This window comes from Mustela nigripes, chromosome 4 (assembly GCF_022355385.1).
Source record: "Mustela nigripes isolate SB6536 chromosome 4, MUSNIG.SB6536, whole genome shotgun sequence".
NCBI lineage: Eukaryota > Metazoa > Chordata > Mammalia > Carnivora > Mustelidae > Mustela > Mustela nigripes.
Window position 1 is genome coordinate 164,719,992 of NC_081560.1, and position 15,848 is coordinate 164,735,839.

The window sequence follows — 15,848 nt, forward strand, 5'->3', positions numbered from 1 at the left end:
TTTTTTTTTAAGATTTTATTTATTTATTTGAGAGAGATCACAAGCAGGCAGAGAGGCAGGCAGAGAGAGAGGAAGAAGCAGGCTCCCTGCTGAGCAGAGAGACCGATGCAAGGCTCGATCCCAGGATTCCGAGTTCATGACCCGAGCCAAAGGCAGCGGCCCAACCCGCTGAGCCACCCAGGCGCCCCCAAAGATAAAGATTCTTAATGATTTGCCTGAGTTGCAGGCAATTCTAACTTTATGTACAAATATTTTACATGAAAATTTTACTGTTTTGTTAAAGTTTATAAGTTGTTATACTGTCTTCTCTTGAAACACTAGCTGTGTTTCCAGTTAGAACTTTGGGCTCATTCATTTGCTTCTCAAACAGTATTGATTAAAATGCATTCTAAATACTTTTAAATTCTAATTCCAGGCAATTAAGACAGTGCGTCAGCCTAGTGATTATTTCAAAGCTTTTGGATGAGAAACATGAAGATATCCCTAATACCAGTAATCTGCAGGTATAAATAGTATTTTTGTTTTTTTTTTCATTAATGGAAAAGGTAGGGAGGTATAAGGAAAACCGATGGTTCTTAAGTCAAGTTCTGGGATTAGATCTCAGTTCTCAAGCATGATATTATTCATATAATCTTTGGAATGGTACTTAACTAATAAGGTCCATTACATGGACATGATATCAATACTCAGTAACATATAGGTTGGTAGTGGATAATTAGATGAACTAATGTATAAATACTGGGAAAATCAAAATGTGTTCTATAAGTAGGACTATTTATATAATTATCAAGGTTAGTTTTATCACAAGATTAGAACTTGCAGAACTATTGTACATTAATTGCCTCTTTTACCTGTTTTAATATTAAATATTCCTTAAACTATAGAGCTTAAACATGGTTGTCCTCTAGTAATTGTTCAGTAGTAAATACATCATGTATAGATAAGTGGGTTTAAATGTGTCCAACAGAAGCTTCACTGAAAGGTCCTGAAAGCTTTTTACAAACCTTAATAACACTAAGGGAGCTACAGGGGCTACACATAATTGGAATTTTAAAACTCAACAGCTAACCGGTCTAGATGTGTTCTTCTGTGAACTGCAATTCAGTACAAGATGCTCTGTTCTCTACTAGATCCAAGGAATAAAAAAATGAAATTAGAGACTCTGCTCTTGGAAACATAATCTAGGTTGAAACAAAATAAACCACTGCAGTATAATGTAGTAAGAACAACGATAGAAGTATGCACAGGGCACTGTGGGACAAAGAAATTGGAAGGCGCAACTGGTTTCGTTAGTAGAGCTCAGGTAGACTTAATTTCAGGTATATGGGGCTGTCAGTCCTTTCAGTGATACTTACTTTCATCAAAAGAATTCTTTTTAGAATTCAGTGACTTCTACTCATAGGGAGATTCGGCTTTGCTGACTTTCAAATAATTCCACAGAGAAAGCATTCTGTGTGGCCTGTATTGTAATGCCATTCAGTCTCTTCCTCAAGCTTTTATCCTTAATTACAAGTATTGAACCTTTTAATTTAAAATCCCTTTTAAGCAAATGAGGACTTTTAGTAAAGGAGAATTGGGTATCACTGGACTATAAAGAAAGCTAAAGGGATAAAATTAGAGAAGGCAAAATGAACAGAGGACTGCTAAAAAAAAGTAGACTAAGAGCGAGCAACTGTATTACTTAATATTGTTGAGTTTCTTCTCTGTCTGTTGATAGATATCAGTCCTACATCGCTATCTTGTGCAAATGAAGCCTTCTGATTTGTTGAAGAAAATGGTCTTGAAGAAAAGGGCTGAACAGCCAAATGGCACTATTGATGATAGTCTTCATTTGGAACTCGAAAAGCAGGTATCCAGGGCAAGATACCTCAAAAGAGTACATTTGAGTATAACTGAGGCCAGTTACCAAACAACAGCTTAGGCATTTCTGGATTTAGAGACTTAGATACATTCTAGCAAACAAAATTATGAAGTGAATGATATTTTTTTACTTACTGCTGTTATGAAATTCATAAGTAACCTTAAGAGTTGAGAACTGAGGTAAAAGGATGGTTGTTGGTAATTCAATACTGGGAGTATTTTTGGTACTCCTTTACTAGGGCAGTTGTGAGATAGTAAAAGGAATGCACTTGAGTTAGAAGTCAGGAAGCCTAGGTTAAATGGTTGGCTTTTCCCGAACTACCAGGCTCAGTTAACTTTAGCAAATTCTTTAATACTTCCTGGGCAACTCTCCTAATGTGTAAACTGGGATAATATCTATGCTAGCTAATTCATGGGTGTTTGTTTCACTTATTTCTCTAACAGGCATATTACCTGACCTACATTCTTCTTCATTTAGTTGGTGAAGTTAGTTGTTCTCATTCTTTTTCTTCTGGACAACGGGTAGGTAGTTTTTAGTGTTCTTTGTTGCTAATTAAATGTCACTATTGATGGAATGAATGAATATTCTTTATATAGAAGAAAACTTTGTAAAAGTTAACTTTGGGTTTGCTATAGAAATCCCAGTGTACACTGGAAAGAGAGAAGTAATATAGAAACTTTGCAACATATCATTGGCAAGAATTATTTGCACATGTTAGTTGTGTTTATTGGAGTGTAGCTTAATCATCCTAACTTGACAATAGTGTAATACATTAATAAGATACCAAAGGTCACCAAACCAGCTGTTAGCTGGTTTTTTCTCCATCTCTTCACCCACTACACTTTTTTTCCCCTTTAGAAATATTGCCTTCAAAATTAAATTGATGTTAAGATATATCAATTAAATGATATATGCATTTCTTAATTATCTCCTCGTGGTACGATTTTCATTTTGAATTATTCTGTCCTTCCCATACTACCATAATCCATACTTCTAGGGAAAGTTCTTAAGTCATCGTGTTTCATACTGTGGATATTCCAACCTGTTTTAAAACTTGGTATCTCCTTTGTCATTGTGAAAAGGACATAACGCTGGTTCATATGGAGTTTTCTTAGGTTTTGTTGTTTGTTTTGCTTTTTGGTTTTTTAGGTAGACACACAATGTTATAGTTTCTGGTGAACACCATAGTGACTAAACAGGTTTATATATTTTACTATGCTCACCACAAGTGTAACTACCATCTGTCACCATACAGTGTGTTATAATACCATTGACTGTATTCACTATGCTGTACCCTTTATCCCCATGACGTATTCATTCCATACCTGGAAATCTATACCTCCCACTCCCCTTCAGCCATTTTGCCCATCCTCTCACCACCACCACCAGCCTCTGGGAATCCTCAGTTTGCTCTCTGTATTTATAGGTCTCTTTCTGTGCTCGCTTCGGCAGCACATATACTATAGGTCTCTTTCTGCTTTTTGTTTGTTTTTTCTTTTTCTTTTTTAGTTTTCACATAAAAGTGAAATCATGTATTTGTTGGCTTCTGTCTGATTTATTTCCCTTAGCATTTCTGGATTTAGAGACTTAGATACATTCTAGCAAACAAAATTATAAAATGAATGATATTTTTTACTTACTGCTGTTAAGAAATTCATAAGTAACCTTGAGAGTTGAGAACTGAGGTAAAAGGATGGTTGTTGGTAATTCAATACTGGGAGTATTTTTGGTACTCCTTTACTAGGGCAGTTGTGAGATAGTAAAAGGAATGCACTTGAGTTAGAAGTCAGGAAGCCTAGGTTAAATGGTTGGCTTTTCCCTAACTACCAGTCTTGGTTAACTTTAGCAAATTCTTTAATACTTCCTAGGCAACTCTCCTAATGTATAAACTGGGATGATATCTATGCTCTGATGTCTACACTCTGTAGGTTTATCTGTTTATCTGTTTGTCTCAAATGGTAAAATCTCGTCCTTTTTACGGCTGGCAGTATGTATGTATGTGTGTATATATATATGTGTATGTATGTGTGTATATATATGTGTGTATATATATAGTAAGTGTAGATTTTTAAATGATTGTTAGTTCTTTTTTTTTTTTTTTTTTTTTTGATTGTTAGTTCTAACGGCACCATCCCTGTGTTAATTTGCAATGCTTCAGAGTTGTTTTCATCCCTCATGTTTGTTTTGCACAGAAACACTTCGTGCACCTCTGTGGAGCTTTGGAAAAGCATGTTAAGTGTGATATTAGAGAAGATGCAAGGCTGTTTTACAGAACTAAAGTAAGTGTGTGTTTTTCATAAGGAATGTTAGGGGTTTTTGTTGTCATTGTTGTCTAGCTTTGATTACATTAATATTTGAGGAAGAGAAGCACCCCTTTAAAAAGGGGGTGGGGGTTGAGTAGCTCAGTCAGTTAAGTATCTGCTTTTGGCTCAGGTCATGATCCTGGAGTCCCGGGATTAAGCCCCCCATTGGGGGTGCCCCCCCGCCAGCGGGGAATTTGCTTCTCCCTCTGCCCTTCACCCTGCTCATGCTCTCTTACCCCTCTCATGCTCTCTGGCTCTCGCTCTCTCAAATAAATAAAATCTTTTTTAAAAAGAGCATATAAATGAGAAATACGATTTTCTCTATTAATAACAGAAGTTAGTTTCTACTAAATACTTGTAGCTAAATTAAAAGTGAAAGGAAAGGTGCGTGGCTGGTTCCGTCAGTAGAGCATGTAACTCTACATCTTGGGGTTGTGAGTTTGAGCCCTTCATTGGGTGAAGAAATAACTTTTTTTAAAAAAGTGAAGGGGAAAAAAAATCTCAAGACAAATGTATTTTTCATTTTACTATACTCAATTCTAAAACTCCTGACACCTGAAGAGAAAGTTCTTCCAGTACTCGTTGGAGATGCCTCCATCTCCAATGGAGATGAAACTTACTGAGATGAAGCTTATTGAGATGCCTGCATGGTTCAGTCAGTTAATCTTCTGCCTTCAATTCAGGTCATGATCCCAGGGTCCTGGGATCAAGTCCTACATCAGGCTCATTGCTCAGCAGGGAGTCTGCTTCTCCCTCTGCCTGCTGTTCCCCCTGCTTATGTGTGCTCACGCACTCGCTCTCTGACAAATAATATCTTCCCAAAAAAAAGACACTAGTAAGTTTATTTTGTCATTATACAAATTAAGACTTTTATGCCAAAATTAGTTTCAGGGATTAAAAACAATTTTGTGACAATTGAAAACTTGTTTTGTTCATGGAGAAGAAATAGGTTAGCTGTTGTTCTTTGAATGATCCATTAGAGAATGTGTTAAAGAAGGATTCTTCAGGTTTCTAAGTCCTGCTCACCCAGTCTGAGCTCTAAGATGGAAATGATTCAGCAGTAAGCTTGCTAATAAGCTTTTTTCTTAAGCATTTAGTACATTCAAAGACAGTAGAAAAGCTGACTATGAGTATAGAGTTAGGAAAGCAACTTGAGTATTAAAACAGTGATTTTAACAGTTTTACCTAAGACACTGAACACTTTTTAAAAAAAACTTTTAAGGATTTTTTATTCCAAATCATCTTTTAGCATTTGTAATGTAAAGCTGATTCTTTTTTGCCATTGTGTTTGGATAAGTCAGTAAATGTGAAGTTTCAGCTTTGTAACTTTATATCTTAAATTAATTAGCTATAAAGGTTAATCATTTCAGCAATGCCCATTTGGATTCAGTATGTGTATTTATTTTAGTAGATTTCAGTTAAATACAGAGATGAGCACCTAATGAAGTTGTATCAGATTGCAGATTTTCAGAAATATGTAGGGGATAGCTCTTTGACTTAAGAGTGGAAACCATAGTTTCAAAGCACATTCTTTTGAACATTGACTAGAGTTACTGGCCCGTAGAACTTGGTGGTAGTAGCTACTGCTGACAGATGTGCTAAAAAGGGACCACCCAAGGTCTTTGTTTCTTAAAGCCAGGAGCCTGTATAGATTGGTGCCAGGGCTTCTCTTAGAGTGGAGAGAGACACAAGAGGTCTATGGAAATTGCATTGGGGGATGGTCTGCTGAGGAGTTGCCTCTTCACAACCTGTAATAGAAAAGGTGATTATTTTGGAGAAACTGAATCTGCTGAACTCTAAATGGAGAAGAAAGTAGACTTTTTAATTTATTTTATAAACTTAAAACAGCTATAAAATTCCTGACTTGTTTAGAACATTTTTCTTAAGCAGTTATGTTTAAGAGCTAATTGAGAATCTCTAGAGTGGTAGGAAAGTTTAAGTTTCATGCAGAGACTCACTAAACCTTCAAACACAGGAATATACCTTGTATTTGAAGGGGTTTTGTAGTACTTTGCAGAAATGTGGAGAGGCAGAACAGTAAATTTTGGATCTTCTGATCATGTGGAAAGGAACAAATGACAGCCATTTTTTGTGGCCTTGAGTCTTTCAAATAGAAGTTGGAAAGATAAGGACAGTCAAAGCCTTGGGCCCTATAACAAACCCACACCTGAGCTTATCTATGTGGGTGTTCAAAAGCCAGCAAGTTGAAAATATAAGTATCTTGCAGGCAGGAAAGGAGCACATTTTTTCTGGATGATCTTTAGTAACTAATGGGAAAATAGAGTCCTAAGCATGCAGTAATTTAGGTTATGGTAATCGAGGAGTCTTACATTAATCTCTGTGATTTGAAAGCCCCTCCAGAAAAAGAGCAGTTTTTTTCTTTCTTGGCAGAAATTAAATTGAATTGTTGGGTGTGGGCCTGTCACAACTATCAGATCTTTTATCAAGCATTAAGTGGATTTTAGTTAAGGATGTTTTGATCTGATTACTTTTCCCCTTTTTGATGTTTTTAAGGTAAAAGACCTGGTTGCCAGGATACATGGAAAATGGCAGGAAATAATCCAGAACTGTCGGCCTACTCAGGTGTCATTTTATTAAAGTTTTTTATTTATTCTTAGTAGTTTTGCTAAATGGTAACTTTTTATGTTGTTTGAAATAAATTATTACACAGCACTTTCTTCTAGATATCTTAAGATAAACTGCAAACTCCAGTATAATAATGTGTGTATGTTTTTTAGTTTTTGTTTGCTTTTCTGTTTATTAACTTATTTCCAGAGATGGTTGAGCCCATTTTAAAATGTCACATTGCCTCAAAGGTGGTTGATATTTCATGGGGAGCATTTTTCTTAATAGCTTTATTGAGATAAAATTCATGTATCATATTTCACTCATTTAAAGTGGTTTTTAGGGGCATTTGGGTGACTCAGTGTGTTAAAGCCTCCGCCTTCAGCTCAGGTCATGATCCCAGGGTTTTGGGATCGAGCCCCACATCAGGCTCTCTGCTCAGCAGGGAGCCTGCTTTCACCTCTCTCTCTCTGCCGACTTGTGATCTCTGTCTGTCAAATAAATAAATAAAATCTTTTAAAAAATTTTTTAAAAAGTGGGGACGCCTGGGTGGCTCAGTTGGTTAAGCAGCTGCCTTCGGCTCAGGTCATGATCCCAGCGTCCTGGGATCGAGTCCCACATCGGGCTCCTTGCTCTGCAAGGAGCCTGCTTCTCCCTCTGACTCTGCCTTCCACTCTGTCTGCCTGTGCTCGCTCTCACTCTCTCTCTCTTACAAATAAATAAATAAAATCTTTAAAAAAAATAAAAATAAAAAAATAAAAAAAAAATTTTTTTTTAAAGTGGTTTTTAGTATACGTACAGTTGTGTGACCACCACCACCAAATGTTTTAACGTACTTTAAAACATTTTTGTCACTCCAGAAAGAAATCCCAGAAGCCATTAGCAGCTACTGCCTATTTCCCAACCACCTATATTTCTATCCCCAGCTCCCCCCAAGCCTTTAGGTGACCGCTGTTTTTTCTGTCTATATTATATAGATTTTCCTACTCACATTTCCTCTAAGTCAAACGATATACTATTTGGTCTTTTATGACTGGCTTCTTTCACATAATATTAGGTGAATCCATGTTGTAGCATCTTTGTCATTTCTGTTGTCAAGTAATATTCCATTATATGAATTATCCACTTACTAGATGGACATTTGATTATGCTTCCACTTCCTGGCTGTTCTAAATAATGCTTCCATGAACAATACCACACGGGTTTTAGTGTGAACATGTTTTCAAATGAAAATATTTTGGGTGTATACCTGGGAGTAGAATTGCTGGGTTGTGTGGTGATTCTATGTTAAATGTTTTGAGGAATTGCCAGACTGTTTTCCAAAGTGGCTGCACTTTTTACATTCCCACCAAAATATATAAGGTTTCTAAATTCTCCACATTCTTGCTAACACTTGTTATTATCTGTGGTTTTGATTATAGCTATAGTAGGGGGTTGGTAGTAGAACCTCATTGTGGTTTTAATTCATACTTCCCAGTGATGAATGATGTTGAGAATCTTTTCATATACCTGCTGTCCATTCATGTAGCTTCTTTGGAGAAAGTCCGTTGAAATCCTTTGCTCATTTTTTAATTGGGCTTTTTATCTTTTTATTATTGAATTGTAGAAAATTTCCATTTGTTCCAAATACAAGTCCCTTGTTAAGTATATAATTTGCTAATATAGTCTCTAATTCTGTGTATTGTCTTTTCATTGCCTTGATAGTATCGTTTGTAGAACAAAAGTTTTTTAGCTGTGATGAAGTCCAGTTTTATTTATTATTTTTCCATTTGTTAGGCTTTTGGTATCCTATCTAAGGGGACTTTGCTTAAGAGGGGCATTGTGTAAGCAACTGGTATTAAATTTGCTATACTATAAATTTGCCTTTTACAAACTAACGGATATATTATTGTCTAAAATTATGCTTCTCAAATTTTAATGTGAGTATAGGCATCAATTTATTGAAACGCCAATTTTGATTCGTTAGGTCTGGAGTGGGACCTGAGAGATGCTCCATTTCTAACAGGTTCTCAAATTTATGGCAGTGTTGCTGGTCCAAGAACCATAATTTTAGTAGACAGGACCTAGAAGTTGCTTATAGTTTATGTCAAAGCAACAGGAGCACTGAAGATTAATTAGAAAAAGTAATCTCAACTCTTCTGTATTTTGAATCTCTTGGTGTTACTGGCCTTAATAAGATATGCCTGCTCTTTGAGAACAGCCTTTGAGAAGTCTTAAACTAATGTTTTCTTGTTAACTTCAGTTTCTGATCCCAAAAGATCTTGTTTTAGCCTGGCCATCTTTTGCTGATGTGGTATTAAAATAAATGAATTTAATACCAAAACTTTTCTGTTAGTCACCTTAACATTTTATTTAATTTCTTAAATATGATCCTCCACATGTGTGTGTTGGTGAGGAAAACATCTTGCACTTATTCTGTACTTTCTTAAAATTAATTGTTAATTGTTGGACCACAAAATGTGAAAACTGATTCTGATTACCATAAATGTTCAGAGAAATATATAATATAAAGATTTTATTACTTCTTTTAGCAAAATCCTGTTTGATGATTAGTAGTTTTATAAGGATTAATATATAATCTGATTTTCTTTATCCTGTTTTTTCCCCCTTCCCTTTTCTAGGGGCAGCTTCATGACTTCTGGGTACCAGATTCATAACAGGATTTGAAGCAGCAAAAATATGAACCAAGAGAAATTCAATAAGATCATTTCCTAGAGGAGTAGAAAGAATGCTACAAACTCCAGTGGAATGCTAAGAAAATGTGCTGCAAATGTGCCACTTGAATATCTAGTATGAAGCTGGTAATGAAGAAATTGCCATTTCTAAAGCAGATATGAAACATGATCTGCTTAATTTTAAAGCAACTGACATTTTAAAAAGAGCAGCATCCTATAACAAGAGGGGAGTGGTAGAAGCAACTAATAGTTGCATGTCTAACCTACCCCTGTTAACTTCTTTTGCTAAATTGTAAGCCAGTTATCCTTTTATTTGGGGGGGGGGGTGTATTTATGGCACTTGGATAATCACAGGAAGTATGTAGGAAAGGGTTTGGACCAACTTGAGTAGTTGGACATGGAAGTCAAGACCAAGTTCCAGTTGGGTTTCATTTTGCCCTTGGTTATTTTAAGACTCAAAAAGAAGACTTAGAACTGAGATTAATAACAAAAAGAATAAATCTCTTCTGTAATTGCTATAAACCACAGGGAGGTTTCAATACATACATTTTCCTTCACTATTCAAGATTATAAATCTGTAAGGTTTTTAAAATACATTTAAACAGTTAAGAATCAGAAATTTGGTATATTGCCAGATCCCCCTTAAGGGGAAGAAGTTAAGCTATAAAATAGTGTCTCTGTTTTCATGCCAAAACATTCGTAAGCAGTTTGTTTTGGATTCCTTTTAAATGTATATATAATTTTTTAAATACTGGTTAAATCTTAGAATCTTGGCTAAATCTTAGAATCCTGGCCCTTGGTTAGCCATATTACAGATATAGTATAGAAGCTTAAAGATCTGGACAAGTTTCCAAAACCCTTACTTTCATGAGTATATAAGCTTGGCAGAGACCTGGATGGTGTTTATTCTTTGGGACATTGCACACGCATGTGTGTGCGTGTGTGTGTGTATGTGTGTGTGTGCACGCGCGTGTGTGTGCTTGTATTTTAAATTTGTTGCACTTGAAAACCACAGCTGCTCTAAATATTCTTAAACACTGGAAAGCCATCCTTGGGTTTAAATGGTGAAGGGTTAGTAGAAGTGCACATGCTGGTCTTAGCCCAAGGGCCCTTTGAAGCCTTTGGTAGTAATAGACTCTTACTAACTAACTGAAAAATTCTTTTGTTGACTGAGTGTCCCTTTTGGGGCGGGGGTTTGTTTCTTGAATGAGAATGTCAACAACTTTTTTCCTTCAATATTGACTTGGATGACACTGCTTTCCTGAGCATTCTGAGGTCTCCAGTTGTGGGGGAAGAGATGATGGAGAGGAAGGGAATTGGACTTGAGATTTATGGTTTGAGAGGGGAGATAATAATTTTTTTAAAAATAGCTTTCTACCTCTAAATTGAGGCTTAGGAGTAAAAAGCATTTTATCTTAAATTTATCATTTACAATAGTATAAGTAACTTTTGAGCCCATGTCAAGCATTGAGCAGTTAGAGATTTTATAGGGAAGACGTAAATCAACTCCCGAGAACCCCGACTGAATGAGGCTCCAAGAGTCAGACCAACAAAAGTTTTATTCTGTGTTGAGTTTACTGGTAAGAATATTATTATCTTGATACTACCTCTCAAGGGTATTATTAGAAAATGCCACTTATGGTTAATGAGATAGATACAAAGAGTTCTATTTGACAGAAGCTTGAAACTCTGGCATCTATCTGCCCAACAATGGGGGCTTTCACTCTTTGTAATTTAATACTTTGTAAATACATTATTTGTGTGTAATTTTATAAGTGTTCATATTTTTCTCATTTTGCATTGTGTAAAGTGTACAAAAACTCAAAGTATAAAATACTGCTTATATTGCTTGTAATTACAGTGTGTAAATATTTTCTAATCGTGTACATTGACGGGGGGACAAGTGGGTTATTCAGGTTTTTTTTTTTTAAGTGACCCTTTTGTATTGCAGTTTCAAGAGATAACTGCTCATCAAATTTAAAACCACTTTGATACATTTTTATTTAGCAGTTCCAGTAAGAAAAGTCTCTATTTTTAATTGTCTTTCTTCATTAGAGAAAAATACTTCACCTGTCCCTTTAAAAATGGCCAGACATCAGTTTGAGCCCTTGTATTTATGACTCTGGTAGATGTCTCCATCTCCAGGTCATAACTCCAGTCAGTATTTGCATTGGGTTCTCATACAAATTCTGGATGATTCTCTTTTAGCACAGTAACCCATGACTTTTCTCCCAAATCAAGTATTATCCTTCTCCCTCTTGAGTCCCCATGTTCTGTCTCCCTCCTGCTATTGTTGCCCAGTGAATGGGATGGTAGTGGGGGGCGAGAAAATGTTCATTGCACAGAAAATGTCAGGCCACTTTTGGGACTTGGCAAACAAAGCTTGCACTGAGTGGTGGTGTGTTTGGCAATATTACTGTGCCAAAAATAACCTTGTCTAATTTTCTGGATATGTATGTCAAACTTATTACCCTTATTGCAAGCTGAAAATTAAGGTACTTGTAAGTGTTTATGCTTTTGTGTGTAACTGTTTGCCTTTTCTGAACTGCTTTTCTTGTTATCGGAAAATACAATTCCCTTAGTTATATCATGTTAAGTGAAGAGGCTCTCCATGCACAAAATGCATTGATGTAGCAGTAAAGTAACAGCATTTGTACATTTCCTGTCTATCTTCTGACGGCAGCGGTGCCTTTGTCACCTTTTGGAAGGTTGGCATTTTGGTTTTGTTTTGAAGTACAAATAATAGCTTGCTTTTGACTTCACAAAAATCTCCCCAGATGTAAGAGAGAGAAAAAAGGCGTGTTGTCATCCAGGCTCAGTCAGGAGCATTTGCATTTTTATTTCTGTCCAAACAAGTATAGTTGGTGGGGGACTGGCCAGTAATAATGCGTGGAGTCTTTAAACCAAGGGTAATTTTTAAATTTAAAAATAAAAAATTTAAGAGGTGACCCAATAACAAGTAACTGAGTTAGAAAATTAGGGAAGAGACTGTCCTGGTTTGTCTCTAAGGAGGCAATACGGTACTAGTGGCTGGGCATGTGGAGCGTGCTCTGCGATGGTTATTTCTTGCTCATTTACAGTGCTGGGGCACCTTGTCATCTGTGCATCTGCTTTCCCTGGGCAGTCCTGTCAGCCAGTTATTCCACCAGCTCTTAGGCAGTTTACAAGTAAATGCAGATTTCTTTTCTCTTTTTTTTTTTTTTAAAGATTTTTTTACTACATCTTGTTTAAAGTCCCATGAATGTATGTGTGTGTTATTAAAAATGCTTTTTCTCAGTTTGAACATGTGTTCGGTAATATTTGTTTGGGAGTGGGAGACGGTTAAATATCTGGAATGTCCTATTTCTTCCCTGCCCCCTAGTTTTTAAACTGATTGGTTTTTCCTCTTGCTTTGGATTCTTCAGTCTGTTTTTTTGGCTTGATGTCGCTTGTTTCTGGAGTACATAAAGCTATAGTTGTACACAGTTCACTTTTACATAAACTACTTAATAATGTGCTGCATAATTTGTGGCCAGCAGTTCAGTAATCTCATTCTTACATTACCTCATTCACTCGGATGATTCAACAACTATTGCGTACCTACTACATGCTAGGCACTCTTGAGAATTGGATTCAGTGATGAACAACACAAACAGATCTCTCATGATGAACAACACAAACAGATCTCTCTCAGTACCTTCTGTCATCTGGGTGCAAATACTGTTACTGGCCAAAGAGGACTAGAAAGAAATCCCTTTGACCTGGCTCCCTTGTTCTAGAGCCTAGGTCAAGGAAAGGGGAAGCCATATGATACAGAAGCAGGGCTCAGGACCACCTCGCACCTGCCAGGCAGATAAAGCTGTGCGTATGCCAGCTAAAGGGAGACACAAGTTGACAACTCACAGGAGAAACTATTATGAGCTCATAGAAGGGCTAGGCATGGTTGCCAGAGGCCTCAGGTTCCAGAACATGCCAGTATTTCTCCCTTCTGACAGACTGCTTTGGAGAAGACCACTTGTGAGCATTTTTCTGACTGGGGTAGAGGAGTGTGGGAGTAACAGCCAGACAAAAGCAAAGGTACTGCCTTAAGTACTGGGATGCTGGCAGTATAGCCTTGTGCAAGTTCAGGGCCTTGACTTTGACCTTAGTCCTGACCTCACATCCCAGATTGACCAAACCAACCGTTTGATCTTTGGCAAGTTACTTAACCTATCTGAACCTTAGTTTCTTCCTCTATTGAAAGGAATAATGTGTCTATCTCAGAGTTTATAAGGATTAAGGGAATAATGCATGAAAAGTATGTAGCAAGGTGCCTGGCATATATGCTAGGTATCATTTACCTCTAATTTGAAGCTCTTCTCAGATGACAGTTAAAATTGAACTTAAGGAGGGTCACCTAGCTGGCTTGGTCAGCAGAACATGCTACTCGAGTTGTGAGTTTGAGCCCCATGTTGGATGTAGAGATTACTTAAAAAAATAAGTTGAATGAAGGCACTTGGTTCACTGACATCTAAGCAAACCATACCTTAAAATTGTAGTGTAGGTATGCTCTCTTCCTTCTGACAGCTCCAGAGCCTTCTCTGTCCAGCTCTGTCTCTACTGGTAAAAATAAATAAATAAATAAATAAATAAAATTTAAAAAAGAAAAAAATATATATGTATATATACACATGTATATATAAATTTATGACTTTTTTAGGACTCAGCATGCCAAATCTGAGAAGGGGTGGTAGGTGGTGATTTTCCATCAGTTGTCATATCCTGACACTCCCTTTTCCTTGCTAACCATTCCCCAGGCTGGAGTCAAGAGAGGGCAAGCCAGAAGGCCCAGCTTTGGGTCTGACTCCAAGACGACTGGCTGGGAGGAAAAATTAACAGGCAAAACAGGCTTCTGAGGCACAGTGGGACAGAGACTACAGCATTGATGCCCTGGTGACAGTCCCTACTGAAGAAGGACCTCAGCTGTGTATGTGGCCCAAATAAAGATCACGCCACCTAAAGGGAGAGTGCTGGGCAAACCAGAGGTGGAGACAGCAAAGCAGGAACCGAAATGCAACCACAGAGGACAGGAAGCAGGACAACCTGACTAGGCCAGAGTTCTTTGCCTCAGGGAACCTCTGCTCGAGTTTCAGGAGTTCATACCGACCCCCTTCACCTAGGATCCCTGCTATACAGTGAGTAGCTGCTCTGTGCGAAGCCTGGAGCCAAATGCTGGTGTGTAGGTGGCAGAGAACAACAGGCATTTTCTTACAGCGGAGTTGGGGAGAATAGCCTAGCAAAAACAAAACAGCATTGTACGGTCTGTGCTTGTGAAGTCATACACCAGAATCTTTTCAGATGGGATCCTCTCCTAGCCACCCTGGGAAGCAGCCAGGGTAGTGACTTGAAGGCTGAGAAAGAACCAGCTCACAGAATGCCCTGCCTGTGTCCCAGGACACAAATTCAGTGGCTAGGTTAGGATTCATTTCTTCCTTTGATTTTGAGTCTCTCCCACTGTCAGTATTCCCCTCATTCATATTTTATCAGCTTGATTTGCAGAGAAGAGCATTGTCAGAGAAGCTTTCTACAGAAAGTTCCGTTTAATTGCCATCCCATCCGATCATTAGGTTCTGAGCCTCAAGTGGAGAACGGCAGAGAGAAGTGGATTGTGATGTAAATCTCTATTATCAGGAAGCGCCATGCTGGGATTCCGCATTGTCACACCTTTTGTTCATTTGAAACGTGTGAGGTTCTGAGTCTGCCATCTGGGCACCTTTGAGGAGAAAGGCTTGCCTCACAGGGTATAGGCGCAAGTGGGATGCTCAGCCCGCCACCTGATCACTGCAGCTGCACAGGGACCTGAAGTGGGCACCGTGAGTTCTATGAGAACAAGAGGAGCTGTGTCGTGTAGCCCACTGGGCCCCTGTGGTCCAGTCTCCTGTCTGGTACTGCAGGACTAGCCATCTTCCGGCCCTCCCTCTGCTGTCTCCCACTCCCACCCCCAATCCACTTTCCCACAGGACTACAGACTTCTTTTTCTTAGCCATGTCTTTCCTGGACTTCCCAGCTTGGACTTCCTTTCTCTATTGGGATTTTCTTCTATGGTCCCTCCCAAACTATCCCTTCTGTTTCCCACTAGCAACCTTCCAATCCCATCACATTAAATTCCCTTTTCTCTTTCATACCCCTTCCTTTCTGCCTTCTCCTCCAGTACACATCTGTGCACGAACTTGCACACTTAGGCCTTTGATAATTCCCCTTCGGGTGTACCCCATTTCCCTCTTCTCAGGCTTTTCCAGAACTGATTATATCCTCTCTGTAAACAAGAAAGAATTTCAAGGCCAGCCACTTAACCTCTTAGAGCCTGTTTTCTCATCTATAAAATGGAGCTATGAATCTCTCAGGATAGAAAGAGGGTACAGTTTTTAAAATGAAGCTGGCTAGTCTAACAGTGTGTGTACACTTTAACATAAGCATTTCTTCCCA

The 15,848-nt window shown here is 37.9% G+C and overlaps 1 protein-coding gene across 3 annotated transcripts in view; it reads left to right on the forward strand.

Moving 5' to 3' along the window:
* The window catches only part of SLF2 (SMC5-SMC6 complex localization factor 2), a 48,042-nt gene extending 35,355 nt beyond the window's left edge, over window positions 1-12,687 (forward strand). For all 3 annotated transcript variants that reach the window (XM_059398366.1, XM_059398368.1, XM_059398369.1), the window contains 6 exons: window positions 416-503; window positions 1,718-1,849; window positions 2,305-2,382; window positions 4,054-4,140; window positions 6,679-6,747; window positions 9,351-12,687. In XM_059398366.1, coding sequence (XP_059254349.1) covers window positions 416-503; window positions 1,718-1,849; window positions 2,305-2,382; window positions 4,054-4,140; window positions 6,679-6,747; window positions 9,351-9,386 — 490 coding nt within the window. In that variant the 3' untranslated portion in view covers window positions 9,387-12,687. The remainder of the gene's footprint in view (window positions 1-415; window positions 504-1,717; window positions 1,850-2,304; window positions 2,383-4,053; window positions 4,141-6,678; window positions 6,748-9,350) is intronic.
* Window positions 12,688-15,848: the final 3,161 nt, after the last annotated feature.